General features: G+C 54.1%; 7 protein-coding genes across 7 annotated transcripts; 3 read left to right on the top strand and 4 right to left on the bottom strand.

Annotated features, from left to right (window-relative positions):
- Positions 1-3,323: 3,323 nt before the first annotated feature.
- HMPREF1541_09616 (uncharacterized protein) lies at positions 3,324-4,322 on the bottom strand (the record flags this gene model as incomplete). Its single annotated transcript, XM_008714289.1, has 1 exon — positions 3,324-4,322. The coding sequence occupies one exon, from the start codon at positions 4,320-4,322 to the stop codon at positions 3,324-3,326; it is 999 nt and encodes a 332-aa protein (XP_008712511.1).
- Positions 4,323-5,313: 991 nt separating this feature from the next.
- Positions 5,314-6,498, top strand: HMPREF1541_09617 (uncharacterized protein; the record flags this gene model as incomplete). The annotated part of the gene is made up of 1 exon (XM_008714290.1): positions 5,314-6,498. The coding sequence occupies one exon, from the start codon at positions 5,314-5,316 to the stop codon at positions 6,496-6,498; it is 1,185 nt and encodes a 394-aa protein (XP_008712512.1).
- A 568-nt stretch (positions 6,499-7,066) lies between these two features.
- On the bottom strand, positions 7,067-9,124 carry HMPREF1541_09618 (uncharacterized protein; the record flags this gene model as incomplete). The annotated part of the gene is made up of 5 exons (XM_008714291.1): positions 7,067-7,420; positions 7,469-8,659; positions 8,704-8,855; positions 8,907-9,012; positions 9,062-9,124. The coding sequence occupies 5 exons, from the start codon at positions 9,122-9,124 to the stop codon at positions 7,067-7,069; spliced, it is 1,866 nt and encodes a 621-aa protein (XP_008712513.1).
- Positions 9,125-9,880: 756 nt separating this feature from the next.
- HMPREF1541_09619 (phenylalanine-tRNA ligase, beta subunit) lies at positions 9,881-11,686 on the top strand (the record flags this gene model as incomplete). The annotated part of the gene is made up of 1 exon (XM_008714292.1): positions 9,881-11,686. One exon carries the CDS (start codon positions 9,881-9,883, stop codon positions 11,684-11,686), a length of 1,806 nt encoding a protein of 601 aa, XP_008712514.1.
- Positions 11,687-12,110: 424 nt separating this feature from the next.
- Positions 12,111-13,021, bottom strand: HMPREF1541_09620 (40S ribosomal protein; the record flags this gene model as incomplete). Its single annotated transcript, XM_008714293.1, has 3 exons — positions 12,111-12,440; positions 12,497-12,810; positions 12,868-13,021. 3 exons carry the CDS (start codon positions 13,019-13,021, stop codon positions 12,111-12,113), a joined length of 798 nt encoding a protein of 265 aa, XP_008712515.1.
- Positions 13,022-13,290: 269 nt separating this feature from the next.
- Positions 13,291-14,481, bottom strand: HMPREF1541_09621 (uncharacterized protein; the record flags this gene model as incomplete). Its single annotated transcript, XM_008714294.1, has 3 exons — positions 13,291-14,117; positions 14,162-14,374; positions 14,430-14,481. The coding sequence occupies 3 exons, from the start codon at positions 14,479-14,481 to the stop codon at positions 13,291-13,293; spliced, it is 1,092 nt and encodes a 363-aa protein (XP_008712516.1).
- A 416-nt stretch (positions 14,482-14,897) lies between these two features.
- Positions 14,898-18,427, top strand: HMPREF1541_09622 (uncharacterized protein; the record flags this gene model as incomplete). Its single annotated transcript, XM_008714295.1, has 3 exons — positions 14,898-15,393; positions 15,443-16,226; positions 17,998-18,427. The coding sequence occupies 3 exons, from the start codon at positions 14,898-14,900 to the stop codon at positions 18,425-18,427; spliced, it is 1,710 nt and encodes a 569-aa protein (XP_008712517.1).
- Between the last annotated feature and the right edge of the window lie 719 nt (positions 18,428-19,146).

The following is a 19,146-nucleotide window of genomic DNA, read 5'->3' on the forward strand; positions in this document are numbered from 1 at the left end:
CCCCTCGCGACAAGACGCCTGAGTTGACGACACTCACTTATTTGACCTCCAGCTTTAAACTTTAGTCCAGTCAACTCGGTACTTCAATCCACCATGGCTACCTCGGCAGGTGGTATTTACTCAGAGACCTTGCAATCCATTATCGATGCCAAGCTTGGCGAACTCCAGAGGAAGCGAGCCGTTTTCGAGAAGTCCAAAGGCATCTTGCTTGGGGCCGCCGCAAATCAGTCCACCGATACTGCCAAGCTCCGTGTCCTCGTCGACGGTGTCAAGACCACGTTCGGAATCCGATCCATGAACGGCCGAGTGGTCGCTGGAAGCAGCAAGCACTATGAGCTCGAGCAAAAGCTTAGTAACCTGGAACGATTCCTTACTCAACCTCAGTACGATCCATCGGTATCTCCGAGCTTGTTGGCAGACTGGGAGCGAGAGCTCCATCAACAGCTAAACGTGCAGTCTTCTCGACTCGAGTATGCTTCACTGTACGCTCAGCTCGTGACTGAATGGCTTGCGGCCGAGAAGAAGATCGGCGTCAAAGAAGAGCCTGCCGATGACCTCGAGATGTCGGGATTTGAGGAGCTGGAGAGCAAGCAGATGCTTGAATCTCGTGCGGAGTGGGCCCAGACGGTCTTCGAACCATTCGACACCGACACCACCGCCATCACTGACTACCTCAAGAAGCTCTTCGGTGAGACTGGTGTTAATAAGCAGGCGTTCAAGGCTTTGCAAGCCTTACGCAAGAAGATGGCGGGCTTCCAAAATGAACTTGCTCGGCCTGGCCAATTCAATGAAAGTGTGCTCGTCTGGGTTATCAATGGCCTACTCGCCAGTGATCTCCTGACTGAGGACAAGCGCAACGTGCTTCGTGACTTCTTACCCAATTCGATAATCCTCAACGAGCTCGCAGATGTACTAAATTTGCGCATTAGCAGCATTGACACCTGGAGTTGGGGAGATCGCGTGCCTCTTGAGCAAAAACGAAAGATACAGGGGCACTTTCACATCATCATGCACGAAGATCTTTTGCAGGCTATCTTTCTCCAGTACATCGGCGTGAAGTGGTCAGTCTTTCTCAAAAGTGCTTTGAATGCTTTTGTAAATGCAGACGGTGCATGGGCGTCAGCTAAGCAGGTCATGCCCCTGGAGGACCTCAAGCGCCGTGAGTACTACCTGGGCTACCAAAGCCGAAAAGGCCTGCAATCCAAACGAGAGTCCCTGTGGAGTAGCTCGTACTTTCTGGCTCAGCTTCCGGACTCGGAAACCAGCGGCATCATGCAGGCTGAAGGGGAAGTCGAAGCCGACTTCGCACCTCAGCCCAAGCCACAAACCATGCAGACGGCGAGGAAGGCCAGCGGCACACAGCCCGTCGTGCAAGCTCAAGGGGCTACACGTGTTCCAATGGCTCAACAAGACATGCGAGCTATGCAGGCTGCACAGTTGAATCATCAGCTTCAAGCGCAACAGCTGATGAAGCTGGAACAGCAGAACAAAAAGCGCATGATGGCTCGAGGCGAGAGTCAGTATGTGGACGACGATCCTGACTTCGTGAAGCGCCCAGGAAATCCTACTCAAGCGAAACAAATACTGCTCCACTTACTGAGTACCGAAATTCTTATTAACAAGCACTTGTATGGAGGCTTGACAGCCTTCCGTGGACAATTTGCGAGCTGGAACCCGTTGCTGCCGCACTCCACAATCCTGGCAATACTACAATACTTTGGCGTATCCCAGAGATGGATGGGCTTTTTCCGGACATTCCTCGAGGCGCCGCTGGGCTTTCAGGACGAGGAGACTGTTCATCATCGAAAGCGCGGTGTGCCTGGATCTCACCCACTGAGCGACATGCTTGGCGAATCTGTGCTGTTTTGTCTCGACTTGAGTGTCAACCAGGCAACCAATGGATGTCGCTTGTGGCGAGTATATGACGACTTCTGGTTCTGGTCCGTGAACGACGATATCAGTGTCGTTGCCTGGCAGACGATCACACAGTTCTCAAAACTCATGGGCCTGGACCTCTATCAAGACAAGTGTGGAGGTGTTCGAGTCGGGAATGACCAGAGTCGGATCGGCCAATTCCTACCACATGGCACAATCAGATGGGGGTTCCTGTACTTGGATCCAAAGTCGGCACGCTTCGAGATTGACCAGGAGATGATCAATCGGCATGTTGGAGACCTTAAGCGCCAGCTCCGTGCAAAGACCTCCTCGATATTCTCATGGATCGAGGCTTGGAATGCGTACGCCGACAAGTTCTTTACCACGAATTTTGGCAAGCCTGTGAACTGTTTTGGCCAAGCACATATCGACCACATCCTTTCGACGCTCCAACGCGCTCAACGTAAGATATTTGAGGACGAAGACAACGTCTCGAGTGTCGTGGAGTACCTCAAGGCCACATTGTCGGCCCGCTTCGGGATCAGTGACATCCCTGAAGGTTACGTGTTCTTCCCATCCGCGCTAGGCGGACTGGAGCTGCGAAATCCCTTCGTAATTCCACTGCAGCTGCGAGACGCAGTCTTGAAGAGCCCGGAGAGATTAGTCGCACTGACAATGGAAACGGAGCTGGAAGAATATCATAAAGCCAAGAAGCGTTTCGAGAGTGGTAGCGTTCCCAGGGCCGGCCGGCACTATCCGAACTATGTGCCAGCAAACCCGGATACTTTCTTCTCTTATGAAGAATACTCGAGGTACCGTGAAGAGTTTCAAACTGAAGGGAATTACTACTTGGCGGGCGTTTTCCTGAATCTGATGAGACAGCCGGATGAGGAGTCCATCACTGCCAGCACCGAGATCACCACTGCGTTGAATCTGATGGACAGGGGAGGCGTTGTAGGACAGGCTGGTAAATGTGGTATCAATGGGAACTGGTATGGGATGCAGGTAAGTAATATTGCGCTTGAGCTAAATGTCTCACACGCTAACTTGCAACAGCCTTACTGGAAGTGGATCCTGGGATTGCATGGTCCGGAAGTACTGCGTAGATTTGGTGGCTTGAACATCGTGGATAACGGTGTCTTGCCCATTGGAATGGTCAGCCTGTTCCGGTCTCAGAGCATTCCGTGGGCAGGGTAGTTAGCTCTGCCACGGAGCTGTGGGGTGTGTATCAGCATCATACGCGTGTACGATAAATGCTGTCCCAATATATGACATGTAATTTGTGACTACATGCAGTCCTGTATCTGGTCGTAGTGCGATTATCAGTCCCACCGCGGCTGATGCTTCACAAGAGTCCCAGCCTCATATCGAACTGATTGCTCCATGCGTTTGAAGGATCGGGTATGGGCAGGCCTCAAGCTGCGGCTTTGGCATACAGATATCTGACTTCAGATATGCATGATCGCCATCTCCTCCCACAACTTACTGACCTGGCTCGCCTTCGTTTTGTACTGCTGCAACAGGGCCGCTGTCCGCTCCTGTGTCGCATCTCGGCCCCGTAGTTTTCGCCTCAGCGTTGCAACTTCGTTGCAAAGGCCTTCAATGTCCTCCTTCAGCAGCTGGTTATCGGCTTGCAGACGCGTGACATGCGCTCTCAGCTCCTTGACCGTCTTGGGACCAGCTTGAGTGCCGCTGTACTGGTTCGATGTGGGGATTAGACAAGCATTGACGGGGTAGTTGCCCCTGTCTTGGCCCTTGCTTTGCCCTCTGGCACTGTCTTGAGCTTCAGTTGCTCGCTCCTGTCGGCGCTTGGGCCTTTCGGCTTTTGCCTGGTATTGGAGCCTTAATGCTTCATGAGCCAGATTGTCGAACTTCCGATCCGTCAACGAAGCCTCGGCTTGAACCGAACCCGAGTATAGTTTGCGACGAGGATCAAGTCCTGGACGATACTGACGCGGCAGGGGCGGCGTGATGTCTGTTTCCACATCTTTCAACCAGCGGTGCGCGCATGATATTGCATCCAAATGCACGGCACGGGGCCCAGCAGGTGAGGGGTAGTGCTGACGCCGCCTGAGGGGAGTTGATGCCAAACCGTACGGCCTGGAAGCTTGTTGTCGAAGCCCGTTTGGAGGGTAATCTTGAAGAAGTGGCGAGTTCGAAGGCTTCGCCCAAGGAGTGCGGCGCCGCTCGATCTCAAGAGACTTGTTCGGTCTCTTGGGCACCTGGCTGACGCTGTCACTCGGGGTGACGCTTTTGTTAAGAGCTTTTCTCAATGTCTTGGTGGTGGGCTTGACTAGATCATCACGGAAAGATGGATACGATGGGTTTGGTTCTTGACTGTATGTTGGGGCGGCTAGCTCCTCGTTGGCACCTCGGCTCTTGGTAGAAGGGTCATATCTGGCATCACCGAGAGATGTATCGACGTTGTTCTTGGACTTGCTACGCATATTGAGCCGGGTGATATTTAATCGTGTTCTTGACGACGGAATGGTTGCAAGTATAATCCTGGCTCTGATTCGGGGAGGTAGGCAGCTAGGGGCACTACTTATAGTCGAGATTCCCATTCGCGATCGCTGTCGTTCAGTCATGTCAGCCATTTCACTATGCGATGATGAGCAAGTCCGCGCTCAAACGCGGGTAGCAATCAAATGCAAACGGGATAGTTCTACTAGTGATGACCCCTGAGCCATACCTTACTGTTGTCGGTTCGATTGGACTACTTGACGCGTTTCAGTGATGTGGCTCTATAGCACAATGTAGTGACTAGTACAATGCTTAGACCACGACAGCTCACTTTAGCATCCGTAGTGAGAACCATTACTACAAGGGGGATAGTAATGCTTCGCCAAAAGCTTGAGGCTCTAAAACCTTGCAATAGTGATTAAAGAGCCTTACGCTAATTCTCATAGCAAATAGAGCATCCTTTCGAGTCATAGGTAAAGATACCATCAGTCGCCAGTTCTACATCCTGACAATGCACAAACATGAGCAAGGGGCTTGAACCAATTGTTCGGTCGTTGTTCAAACATCCCAAGGAAGCCTGCAAGACAGCTGCCTGAAACATGGGAATATACTCACCCAATACTCATAGTATGTTCAATTAACAATCTGTACTCTACTGGATGTCTACCTGGAACACTGCTTACAGAATATTCTCACGCGTCTACTAAAGTTATTAAGATCAACCACCCTTATCAGGCGTTGTATCATTGTTAGTTTGCTATTGCGCAGTTGATCCTTTTAGACAAGACACCGTGCCAACCATAAAGCGCGACGAAAAGTCGCACAAAAGGTCATCTTCACGACTACATCCTCCAGTTCCTAGCTCGTCTACCCTTTCTTTTCCAAAGCCACCTCATGCCTTGGGCCAGTCTTCAGCATCCACTTCTCATCCTCCTCCGCAATTCACAAAGATGCGCGCACAACTATGCTGACAACATGACCTTCGACGAGATGGAGGGGCTGTTTCGTGAAATCGGCATCGACACCTCACCACGCGCTTTTGCTCGCCTCAATATCATCCCGGGCCTCGGGCGGCCGAATCTTCCACACACACCTCGGGAACGACCAGCAAGAGAGTCACACCGCGCCACTGTACACCAGCACATTGAGAACTTCTGTCAGGCTATTGCCCGCGGCAACAAGGTTCTGGACCAACATGGTGGTCAGATTAAGATCAAGGATGATTCAGAGGAGAGCACTGCGGCAGAGCTCATTCTCGGACAGCTCAAGCTCGAGACCCTAGACGGCGTTCAGCACCAACCTCCTGGCAGCTCGCAAACCCTGGTGGGGAATTCGACCATCAAGACTGATTCAAGACTCAACGTTCAGTCTCGGCCCGTCAATGGCAGGAAGGGAACAGCAGGAGTCAATCGTGCCAAACACAGTAACGAGACAGTCGGCATCAGTCGAGCGGCATCATACCTTCACGACCATGGTCCCAGCTCCAGTGCAGTGGGGTCCACGAGACCCAAGCCCAGAGTCATCTGCATCAGCCCATCAGCAGTGGCTCAACTGCCTAGCGTGAAAGCACACGTCGAGTCCATACGTACCTCTATCACCAGCACTTCCATGGTATCTACAGCCACGGACGCCGCCAACAGCGCCGACCAGTCCTCCACCACGCCCGCCACAATCGCAGCTAAGCCTATCACCATCTCCGCTTCCAGCACCGCCTTCGCCCACCTGAACGCCACCATGCGCGAAGACCTGTCCAACCACCTCTCCCACCTCTCCTTCGCGCAGCGAGACGATCACCTTGAATCACTGTACCTCGCCCCAAAGGCAAAAGACGAGACGATGGAGGACGTGCTACACAACATCACCATCACCACCATTCGTGCCATGCACCTCAATGAAAGCGTGGACATGTTTCTGAAGGAGCAGGGACGGCGCAACGAGCAGATGCGGGCGTGGATTCAGGAGTTGAGGGAGATCAGGCCGGGAAAGGAAGGAGGTGAGCAGGTCGAGGACTATGGAGCGGAAGTTGCGACTGCTGTGGTGAGGAACAGTCGGCCTAAGGCAGCGCGTGCTGAAGCAGCCCTTGGACAAGACGAGAACGTTCATGAGATGCAAGGTGAGAGCGAGATAGAGACCAGTGGAGAGATGCCGAAGGATTACTAGCCGTACCTGAGGGCAAGACGGCTAGGAGTGCAGGGCGCCGGGAGTGCAGCGCGTTCCAAAGCTGCAGCTGCTCAGGAGGAGGAGAAGAAGAAGAAGAAGAAGAAGAAGAAGAATGAGACAGACAGCCAGAGTGAGATGGAGATCAGCAAGAGTGAGAACAACGCAGATACCGGAGACAGACTAAAGGGCCTACCTGGCCTTGTACGCCAACGGACGTAGGCTGGGTCAAGGCGCGATGGCCCAAAATATGTCAACTCAGCGGCCAACAAGCAGGCATAGGGTACTGTGCAAGGGGCAGCAAGGTCACGGACGACGTTGAAAGCAACTCGGCTGCCAAGGATAGGGGGTTGGCCAAGTTCCGGGAGTTTGCGTCTCTAGACCCAGCGTTCGTCCGTTCTACGCCACACAAACGCGCAGTAGACACACATACTGTCTTCAAATACATCGTGATTTTGGTATCGAGTTTTGTTGTCGGTTGAACTCTCCGTCTAATCGGATGACACGCCGGCTCGCATCATCACACATGCTGCACGTCGCCCCTAAGACCAATGTTATCCCAACCCAGCTTCTACTGCTCCGTATCCATCTGCTCACTTGATTCCTGTGCTCCGGGTTTGCCTCCAGCGGCAGTCGTGGCGAAGTACCTCACATCTGCGTCATCATCTTGTTGAAGCTTTTCCAGGTGAGGCAAGATCTGTGTGCTAATGAGATCTTGGCCCTTGGAGCTGGGAGCAGAATTTGGGTTCTCGGCAGCTTCAGCAAGGGTGCCTTCTGCGGGTAGGCGGCGCAGGGTATCGACTAGAACTGCATATGACTTGGCAACGTTGAACCGAATATTGGGGATTGGGTCAGCGACGAGACGGTCCATGATGGGCAGGAGGTGTTCTCTGATAATGTCAAGAGTGACGACTGGGGCAAGTGTCTTTGAAGAATTAGCGTATGAATAACACAGTTTTAGTGCAAGACTTACCGAAATCGCAAAGCAAGTTGTCATGCGGTAGAGGTAGTTCGCTTGTTGACCCATCTGGGCAACCTTCGGGATGATGGACTCGCTCGACCACTCAACGCCAAACACCTCGGTAAGCTTCTTCAGATTCGTGGTTGCGGCTTCGCGAATAGAGAAGACAGTGTCGCCGAGCCAGCCCATGCACAAAGAACTGAGCTGGTCATCGAAAAATTTCACGCCGAGCTGTTTGGCAAGGAGTGGAATGTACTCGATGATAGCGAGACGCACTCGCCATTGCTTGTCCTCGGCGAGCTGGACAATGGCGGGGAGCAGCGATTGCGAGAGCAGGTCGATGCCGATAACATCATTAACCAGCTCCAGCTTGGAAATGATGTGCAGTCGTACATCCGGAAATTCGTCCTTCAACATCTGCAGGAACATTGGCAGTAGGTGACCAATTGTTTCGTCCTTGCCAAGTATAGGGGCGAGTCCGGAAAGCTGAGTGCCTAGCGCGGCCCGCACATGCTGGGAAGGGTCTGAGACTAGATCTTCGATGCTGGTCATGATCTCGTTGAGCAGTGTTTCACGGTCGAGCAGACTGCAGAAGCCAGGGATCTGGCTGGCGATTGCAGTCCGGACCTCGGCCTCACTGTCCTTAAGCAGCTTGACAAAGGCCGGCACCAAATCCCTCGTGACCACCTCCTCGTTGACGGCTTTGGCAATCTTCTCAAACTTCTCTGCTACCATGTATCGGACTCTCCAGCTCTTATCTTCGAAGAGGCTCCGTAATGCTGTCAAGAGAACGCCGTGGCTCGACTGCTGCTCCTTGGGAATGACTTCACAAATGGAAATCAGAACCTCGACGGTTAGCAGGCGCACGCTGTCCTGGTCATCTCCCGCAAGATGCTGGAAAAGTGGAATCATCTCATCAATGACGATCTGTATGGGGACCTCTTTCACGAACTTGGCCAGATTATTGGCAGACTGTCTCCGTACCATTGGTGTCTCGTCATGCACCAGATGGCCGAACTGTTGTCGGAGGCCTTGCTGGGACTGGGAGGAAGCTTTCCGATATGGAGCAACATAAAGGCCGGTGGCGGAGATCTTCGAGGTGAACCAGTCGGCTTTGGAGAGGCGGATCGTAAGGGGGATGAAGGACTCCTCGACTTGCGCGTCGGAGAGCTCGTCACAGATCTTGTTCAGAGAGTCTACAGCCTGACACGGTCAGCTCGGCAGGACTGCATGTGGAAAGGCTTTACCTTGTCTCTGACGAGCGGCTCTTCAATCGCAGCCAGATTCTCCAGCGGAGCAAGCAGCACATGTCCGTATTCCGGCCCGCCCACATACTCGACAAAGTTGCCGAGCTCTTCAGCCAGAGCGGTCAGGACCTCATCTTCGTCCTCAACGGAATCTGCAGAGCCGCGTTAGCAACACCAGACCAAGGCACGTGCGCGATACCCACCGTCTAGAAAGGGTACCAATTCATCTCTTGTCCGTTCTGGACCAAGCGCCAGCGCGATGGTGGACAACCGGTGGATCGCGTTTAGTCGTAGAAGTACATCGTCGTGCTATCGAGTGTCAACATCTGTCTGCAGTGCAAGACACGTTTCACCGCACCTTCAGCTCGTCAATCAACACAGCAATAGGGTAGAGTTCATCCTGCTCTCCCTGAACTTCCATTTTCGATCGAAAGATAGTCTAGTAGGTCTATGAAGCGTGAAGGGGTTCGGGCGTGGGACGATGGCGCGGTAGAGTGGCTTTCGGAGGGGTGGATTTAGGAGGTCGGAGTCGAGGCCACCGCAGATTAGGTCGGGTGGCAGTGGGAAGTCGTTGAGGCAGGCCAAAGTTCCCTAGACCATGCGCTGTCAGCGAAAGCTTGCATATTATGTTTCGAAAAGGTTGCGCATGCTTCACTTGGGGCTGTCGCGGCCGTCGAGGCTGCAAATGGGTACGACGTAAACAGTTGGGCTTTGACCTACATGCGATGCGTGGGGCGAATGATCAGAGGGTGTTCAGACGCAACGTTCGTGGGCGAGTCTTCAATCCAAAGAATATTGACTGGACCAGTAACGCGGCGGAAGAGTGGGATATCACAGAAGGGCATCAGTGACAGGGAAAGGCTGAGTCCGCAATTTCGAAGCTACATCATGCAGAGGCAACGGCAGCGGCATGAGCGTCCAAGCCACCACCCACAAGCCACACAAGGCAATGCCAAGCCTTCCCCGCCACACGTGAGCAGTTTATGCCAAGCCATTTCCAGCATGACTCGAAACATCTTTTTTCAAACAGCAGTATCCGGGCCTGTGGAACTGACATACTGCCGAGCAAGATTGTTGCCGCCCATCGAGTAGGACGAGCAATTCAGTCAATCTCACTGAGCTACAAGGGTGACAGAGTGCCTCCCCTGTGTCCTGTCCTATCCACCCGGCCACCGCCATGCCTACCATATCTGTGGACAAGGCTGCCCTTTTCAGGGCTCTCGGCAGAGAGTACACCACTGACGAGTTCGACGAGCTATGTTTCGACTTTGGTATCGAGCTGGATGAAGACACCACCAACTCAGAACGACCAACAGTGAATGGTGTTCAAGAGCCTCCTCAGCTAAAGATCGAAATTCCCGCCAACCGCTACGATATGCTCTGCTTCGAGGGAATTCAGCTTATGCTCAACATCTTTAACCGTCGTGTAAAAGCTCCGCAGTACGTTCTGAAGCCACCCGCCGATGGACAGCTACAAGAAATTCGTGTTTCAAAAGAATGCGACCGAATACGGCCTTACGTCTCCGGCGCCATTCTTCGCAACGTCAAATTCGACGATGCCCGCTACGAGTCCTTCATCGATCTACAAGACAAACTTCACGCCAATCTCGCCCGCCAACGCACTCTTGTCTCGGTCGGTACACACGATCTCGATACCATTCAAGGCCCCTTCACCTACGAAGCCCTCCCACCCAAAGACATTAAGTTTGTCCCACTCAACCAGAATCAGGAGATGGACGGCGATCAATTGATGACCTTCTACGAGAAAGATCGCCACCTCAGTCGCTTCCTGCCCATCATCCGCGACTCCCCAGTCTACCCTGTCATCTATGATGCAAAACGGACCGTCTGCTCCTTACCGCCAATCATCAACGGCAACCACAGTAAGATCACCACTGCGACCAAGAACGTCTTCATCGAAATCACAGCCACCGATCGCACCAAAGTAGAAATTGTCTGCAACATCCTCGTCGCCATGTTCTCTCAATACTCTGCCGAGCCCTTCACCGTCGAGCCCATCAAGATCGTTTCGCCTCACAACAACGAAACCCGCGTTGTCCCCGACCTCACTCCGCGCGCCACGCAAGCTGAAGTCGACTACATCAACAGCTGTACGGGTGTGCCCCTCAAGCCTGAACAGATCTGCGATCTTCTCACTCGCATGTCCTACACCGCCAAGCCGTCATCCGCATCCCCTAACCTCCTCGACGTCTTCGTACCACCAACTCGTGCCGACGTTCTCCACCAGGCCGACATAATGGAGGATGTGTGTATCGCATATGGCTTCAACAAACTGCCGCGCGCCTTCCCCAACGTTGGCACCACAATCGGGCAACCTCTTGCCATTAACAAGCTCTCCGATATCGTGCGCGCCGAGACCGCTATGGCGGGGTGGGCGGAAGTGCTCCCTCTGATTCTGTGCAGCCACGATGAGAACTTCGCCTGGCTGAACCGCGTGGACGATGGATCAACCGCCGTGCGCCTGGCGAACCCCAAGACCGCCGAGTACCAGGTCGTGCGCACAAGTCTACTGCCGGGGCTACTGAAGACGATTCGCGAGAACAAGCACCACAGCCTTCCGATGAAGTTGTTCGAGGTCAGCGATGTAGCTTTCAAGGCGCCCGAGCTGGAGCGAAAGAGCCGCAACGAGCGACACTTCGCCGCGGCCTGGTACGGCAAGACGAGTGGCTTCGAAGTCGTGCATGGGCTGTTGGATCGCGTAATGGCAATGCTGAAGACGGCCTTCATTACCAAAGAAGATGGCCTGGATCTCGCGGGCAATGGGAAAGGAATGGAGTATTGGATTGAGGAAGTGGAGGATAAGACTTTCTTCGAGGGTCACAGCGCCAGCATCCACGTACGTGTGGGCGGCAAGGAGAGCGTCGTAGGTGTCTTCGGCATTCTACACCCTACCGTGCTGGAGAAGTTCGAGTTGAGGTACCCGGTCAGCACGCTCGAGATGAATATTGAAGTCTTCTTGTGAGATGGTCTAGATAGAGAGTAAAAACGGTCAATGCGCGATGATGAGACGAGACATGAGTAGAAGATATAGAGGAGCAGAGAACAGTCAGTGCGCACCACGATGGGACAAAATTCATGCATGCATCAGTGGGTTACTACTCGATTGCGAAGCAGAGATCGAAGCAAGATTAAACAGTCTTGAGTATTTTCTAGCTTTCTTCTGTGTTGCAGAGCTTCCGGCAATTCTGCAGCACCTGACGACCACAGCCGTCAAGTAACTGCCAGCTCGTCCTAGCATGTCCAGTCGCCCAGACAAGCTATGCTCTGCATGGCAAACGTGGGATGTCATGAGTGTGTTTTGTGGTATCAATCATCTCAGCCCATCGCATTTCTCGTTCGTTCGCTCGTTCTCATACTCGCATCGCGCTTGACGACATCGGGTGAGTCTACTGCTGTTGGAACTGCTCCTCCTGGCCCTCACCGCCTTCGGCGGCGCCCTCCTCGTTGACGCGGGCATCCTGAGCGGCCTGCTGGGCGGCAAGAGCCTTGGCACCATAGTCCTGGGACATGGGCTGCACGACTGGCTGCTCCTCCTTGGGCTCGATGACGGTAACGGAGTCGGGGAGCGACTTCTGGGGGCCAGCCTTGCCCTCGGGATCGGAACCGCGCATGATCTTGACCTTGATGCCGAGTACACCCTGGCGGAGGAGAACGTGGCGGGTGGCACTGTCGATGAAGTCCTTGGCGGGCTGGCCGGAGTGGATCATGAAACCGTCCTGATATGGTGTTAGCTACAAGTCTCACTGTTGCTGTTGGCTTCTCAATCTCTTACAGTGAACTTCATGCTCTTCGCACGAGCAGCACGAAGCTTGCCGGACACGACGACTTCGCAGCCCTTGGCACCGGACTCCATGATGAAGCGCAGGACACCATAGCAGGCGCGACGAACAGCCAGGCCGTTGAGCAGCTTGTAGCGCAGGGACTCGCACTGAGCGACAGCGGAGAGACCGCGGTTCTGCACCTTGGCGGCGTAGAGAGAGACGGAGTTCTCGGGGAACTTGAAGCGCTTCTGAATCAGGGAGGTGAGCTCGCGGATGCGGCGGCCCTGCTCGCCCAAAACTTCCTGAGTGTGGGTTGCGCGGATGACTGCGGGGCGTTAGATTCTGATATTTCTGTGCGACTCTGGGAAGTTCGAAGGCGTACTGATATCGGTGACAGTGGGAGTCACGCGGACCTCGACACCGGAGTAACCCTCCTCGGCCAGCTCACGCTGGAGAAGCTCGTTCAACTCGGCGTAGAAAACACCATCGGCGACGAACTTTCTGCGCTTAGAGATAGCACCTTGCTGAGTGGCCATGTTGGGCGATTGAGATGGTAGAGAAACTGTTACGGCGTTAGACAGTCTGAACAGAGCAGGGATAGCTTTGCGCACACGAGAATTCAGGACGAACGAGCGATTGATGGAGAAGCACAAGTGGTTGAAGTCAACTGCGCTTCGTCGACAAATTCCGTGGGTGCCAAGATTTCGCTAGGGCTTGGCAGACCCGATACGCAAAGAGTCCATCAGACTGGCCCTGGCCTTCCCACCAGATTATTGATGTCTAATGCAGGTATACGTGTCTATGTCTACACCCGCCGCCCTGTTTGCTCATCCGCCCTGTCCATGCAGTCTTCCAACACGTGCCAAAACTTTTCGAGATCCAGGGAACGTGGTATCACACATCCTTCCTTTGCCGGTACCGCGACTGTCCGGCCGACCTGCTCGCCCTCGGTGATAATATTGATGTCCCACCTCTCACCACCTCTATCGTCGAACATTATCCGGCTTATGTCTTCAGGAAAGTCCCACAGAAGGACGGCAACGGCCAGCGGGTCATGCAAAGGTGGTCCCTCGCTCAAGCCAAAAACGTTGTGGTAAGTCTCGGCAAAGAACATGAGCAGCTCATTATACATCCTGCGCACTCGTGTTGGCTGCCCACCACGATTGTTCTTACCGTTGAGAAGCATGTCTTGGACACTCTTGCCGGCATATGCCTGGTGCGTTACATCGAGCGGTATGAGGTAAGTCTTATTCTTTAGGGCTGGGTTTTGGAAGACGCTCTGGGACGCTTCTGGATCGCACCAAATATTGAACTCAGCGAATGGAGAGTAGTTGCCAATTCTCTTGCGCGTGCGACCTTCTGCATCGGTGTAGTCTGTTCCCATTGAAACCGGGGCAAAGCCATCGCCGATAGCACCTCCCATGATGCTGACACCCTTGACGTGGTGCGCAACTTCTGGGAATGTTGCCATAAGTAGCGCCAAGTTGGTCAAAGTTCCTGTCACCACGATCCAGGCAGTGTTTGGAGGGCACGCCATCAAAGAGTCTCTCATTTCTTTGACCGCATTCAGGTGGCCGAGCGGTCTCCGCTGGGGTTTGGGGAGCAAGTCTGTGCCATCGAGTCCGCTTTCACCTGTCTCCGTCAGCAGGTATTGTGTTTCCCGTGTTCTCACGTACCGTGGATCTCCTGCGCCGCACGATGCAGTCGGCAGAAGGGCCTGGCCGCGCCGGGAATAACGGCGATGTCCGGCTTGCCGATAGCCTCCAGTACGGCCAGCGCATTGTTGGTGGTCTTGGTCAGAGGTGCATTCCCATAGACAGTGCTGATTCCCAGAAGATGCAACTTCGGGTGGTACGCAGCGAGCAGGATGGCGCAGGCATCGTCGTGCCCTGAATAGTTAGCACTCTTTGGCCATGTCAACACTAGGAAGCGCGGAACACGTACCAGGATCGCAGTCAAGCCACAAAGGGACCTTGTCCATGGGAAGAGCCACCATAATTGCGTGGAGCGGCGCAGGGAGGAGTAGAGACTACATAATGATCCACGGGGTTACAGCGGGCATATAAATGTTGACACACGAATTGCAATGGCACAAAGACCACCGAACTTCGCGGAAGTGGAGAGGGTGGGGAGCTATGCTTATCGATATGAGATCTTTCGGAGCACAGCTTTGTCCGGTTCCGACCACCCACCTCAGGCTGGCCGCTGGCAGCTGGCTCAACCACCCTCCATCTCCTGGGATTCGGAGCCTTGACATATCCCCCTCAGCCAATCACACATTGCCACACCTCTCTCCCTACCTCTAGCAGCATTTCCTCTGACCGGTGAGAGGTCGTTGAGAACGTCAGTCGTGCAATGCCAGCGTGGCCAGCAACCTTATAACCGTCGCCATGCCCTCGATGACCTTCTAGCATGACTGCTGCTCCTTTCCAACCTACCTTGAAAGCCCCATCCACTGCACAGCACTCGCAGTTGTCTGCCCTTGCTGGCAACACACCATCCACCTCGAGAGCCACTTCTGCTGCCCGGCCGCGCAAACCAGCGCGACAAGAGTCCCACAGCAATGACTTCCTCTCGGACAATGCGACAGTGTCGCTGATCCGGCGCATACTCGTGCCAGACACTCATGGCACGGACAGAAGCACGCCCGCTCCCATCGAGGCGTTGTTGCCTCCACTGACGAGCAGCAACGAGGTCGACATTCAGCTGTACGCCATCATTGCTGTTGTGGTGAAAGACTTCATTAGTCCCTGGTACACCAAGATCACGCCTGACCAGAGCTTCGTCGAGGAGATCGTCCAGATCATTGCCCACTGCAGTCGTGCGCTCGAGCAGCGACTGCGTCGGGTTGATGTTGCCCAACTTGCGTTGGACGAAATCACGGCATGCCTGGAGAGGCACGTTGCGGGTATGTGAGTACAGAGGAGAAGAGACGTGAAGCTGATACGAGGCAACAGCATACCATGCAGCGAACGAATCACATGCGACTCTTAGCTACAGCCAGCAACCCCATCACATCTACCACAGTCTAAATCCCCACCCAGCCCTCGATCCGTCCCTCTCGCCCGAAGATCAGACCCAGGCAGAGCGCACGTACCGCCAACTGCTGGTGACTGGCGCTCTTGCTGTGCTGCTTCCTACTGAAGACGTTCAAAACACAAGCCTGCGCATTCTGGTCACCGATATCATTGCAGACCTGATTCTGGGTAGGGCAATCGAAGACAGACTCTGCCAGCCGTGGTTCCTGCATGACTCTCTGTCCAAGATTGTTGCCACCATCGCCGCACGAAAGCAAGCTAAGGCTACGAGTGAAGGTATCCAGGCTGATGCCAGGAGTCGGCTGGAGAAATTCGGCCTATTATCTGCCAAAACCGATGCTTCGCCCACCGATTCGTCCCCCCCTCGCCAATCAAGTATTGTTGCCGTGTTTTGGAGCATGCTGCAATGGGGTTACCTCGCATTTCTGGCAGTGCGGTTCACCACACTCGGTCTCATGCATGCACGGAGACTTCCAGCGCGGACGCGTCTCTCTACGAAACATGCTCTATCAGAGCCCAGTGCTAAGCAGACGGACGATCATGCGGCTCGCCTGGTGCTGGAGTACAGGATGTTTCCCGCCACCTCCACCATTCTGCATTTGTCCAGACGCATGCCGTGGGTCGCAGGAGCTTTGGCTTTCTGGGGCCATGTTTTGACATCCGGGCGCAACCGTGCCGGAGGTCTGCATTCGATTCTCGATAGGTGAGTTTTCTATTTCTTGGTTTGGCCTGTGATTTCCTCTCCTTGCCCTTTGGTCGCTTCGAGGAAGAGCCGACCCGTTCAAAACGCTCCGCTGCCTCGCTATTCTATTGCACTGCATGATGTTATGGTCATATGACTTGGCCTCCAACCAATATGCATCAAGAAGCTCCTACTCAAATCAGGCGGCACATGGGTTGGTGTCAAGGATGGCCCCAAGTGCGTGTGGGTCACAATACACAGAATCCCATGTGCGGCCAATGATCTTCGATACGCGGTATTTACGGTACCGTTTTTGTCACGCTTTCCGGTCATATCTGGCATTCGATTGGACAGCCTATTGTCTGTCGCTAGGCTTCTTCTGGATTTACTGCCCTCCCCTGTCTCAACCATTTGGTCATTACTGCGACTCTTGTCGTCGTTGGTGGGTCCTAAGGGTTCTCGTGCGGACTTCCGTCACTGCCTTGGTCCACAAGCTCCCAAGGCGTCAGCGGCTGGTCTAGATTGGTCACAGACATGGCTGCGACGTAGCGAAACGTGCGAGACACCGATCCGGACACCAAGGCATAACACTACGTTGGTCGGTTGGCGGATAACATGGAACGGGCCCTTCCAGCTGATGCCGCAAATCCACTTCATTCCAATTCACGCATCCAATAGATGTGGTACGACCAACCTCGCCACCATGAGTAGCCTGGATATTGGCTGCCATGCGCCAGAGAGCCTGAGGAGACCACGCTTACGCGACAAGAAATACCTCGCCGGCACGACCAATCAACGCTGAAGGCTTACTGGGAATTTTGAATTCGGCCCTCCTTCGCTCTGCTATTGGCCAGAGCTGATCCTTTTATTCGCCCGGTCCTTCTTGGATCGGCGTTGCCTCAGCATAACTCGGGCTTGACGGCAAGAAAAGCCTGGACCCGGCCCCGCGCTGATTGCCTGCGCCTTTCAATCGCAATCTGGTCGCTCAACTCCTCCTCGTCGCCTCGATTCAGGACATAGCTCGGACCGCGCTCCTTTGCGCTTGCATGACAGCGGGCGGGCCCTCTTCCCCCTCCCCATCCGCGTCCCCAACCTGTTCTTGTGTAACATGGTCTCCACGCAGCAAGGTCAATCGACCCTCGCCTGTGCGTTAGTCTCGACGCCAACGCTACCACTACTGCGACTCGATTAGTGGCGCTTCGAGCATGCTCTCTACTCGCTACTTGAATCACTTTACCAGCCCTTTGGCCTTCTGTCTTCATTGCTAAGCCTGCATGAGGCTTCAATCTCGTCGCAAGGCTTCCCGATCCTTGATCCCAGCGCCGAGTCGCAGTGAAACTTTGCTCGATAACCCTTCCGGGCACAAGACGTCTGCTCATCTCTGGCCCGCGCTGCTTCTTTTGGACGAGGCGCATATGGAGCGTTCCGATGCAATGTCGTACAGCGCAGACTTGCTTCTGCCACGTCTCACAGGCTGCACGTGCGTCTCGAGCGTTCGATACTGGTCGCGGCCAGTCAAGCACGCATCACGTGCTCACCCCTGGTTTGGTGGCCTCGAGCTGTGTCAACAGAAGAGGTGCTGACAGAAGAGGCGGCGGCGGCGACGAAGTGTATCAAAGCAGAATGCAGAGCAAAAGTCGCACTACTCGATACAAGGCATGCGCTACTCATCGCGATGGTGATCAGAGCTGCTTTGCCTGTTTTTGCGCCCTATTGCTGTTGCGTGTTATGTTCTCGCTTTGCAATCCTCTTCATCATGTCCACAACAGCCTGCTCACTAATCATCTTATAGATTCCTCTACCACAACATACAGACTTACCTATTTCCGCCATCTATCCTCCCAAACATCCTCCGCAACCTCCGCGCCGTCATCTTCCCTAACAATTCTCTCGGACCGCCTGCTCCCCCACCTCCGACGCCAGAAGAAGCCTTAGCAATCCGCAAAAAGGCCGCCACAGACCTCCTCTCTCTTGTCCCGGACGTTGTCTCGCGCAAGCTCTTCGCGCCACAGGCGCACTCGGCAGTAGAAGCGTATGAAGTTGCAGTCGAGCAGGTTGAAGCGATCCTGGACCTGCTGGGTGACAGGAAGATCAACAAGTACCTGATCTACGGCATCCTGGAATGTATCGTGACGAGACTGGTACCCGAGATACTGGAGAAGACGCCGGGCGAGCTGCTGGAGGAGAGGGGTGTTGTCTGGGATGGCAAGCAGGACGACTGAGGAAGCGGAGCGAGCTACGTCAGCGTAGGAAACAAATATTTACGCAAGTTCGCAATGAACGATGAGATTGCTTTGCCAGCAAGGCCACTCGGCCTCTCCTTCTCTTCCTTTGCGGGATTCGTGGTACTCGACCACAGATTAACTCCAGCCAGCGTTTCCAGACTTCAAGATGCAGCGAAATGGTCTTCCTGCGCCTTGTCGGGCACGCTCTGTCCCGCGTATGCTTGCGCCTCTCTGTTCTTTTCATTGAATCCGAGCAGCGGTGGGCTGTTCACATGTCATTTCGAACCCGTCGCCTGCACTTCGACCGTCTCGCGGCAGTACATTCATCTACCCAAGGTGCGATTGACTAGAGGTTGTTTGTCTTTCAGAGAAAGTCAAAGACGCATGGACAGGGATGACAGCTGTCATCTACAGTGCTTCTCACTGTTGTGTAGAAGGAGTTCCACGAGCACTAGTCACTGTGTTCGTGAAAGAGTAAGTGTGAGTCACGACAAACACCCATGCATGAAGATGACTACCTGTGGCAAGGACGAACTTTGGTCTACAGCACTTTGTTAGACTACAACCACACCCTTGAGGGACCAAGCAGACTCACCAACGACAAAGGCTGGCTCAAGCAAGACTGCTAAAGCCCCAGCAGTGCTCTACCAGCAGACATAGCTGCCCAATCCATCTTTCATCTGTGGGTGAAGGGAGAAAGTCACTTGATTCGTTCG

The sequence above is a fragment of the Cyphellophora europaea genome (assembly GCF_000365145.1).
Source record: "Cyphellophora europaea CBS 101466 unplaced genomic scaffold supercont1.10, whole genome shotgun sequence".
Classification (NCBI taxonomy): Eukaryota; Fungi; Ascomycota; class Eurotiomycetes; order Chaetothyriales; family Cyphellophoraceae; genus Cyphellophora; species Cyphellophora europaea.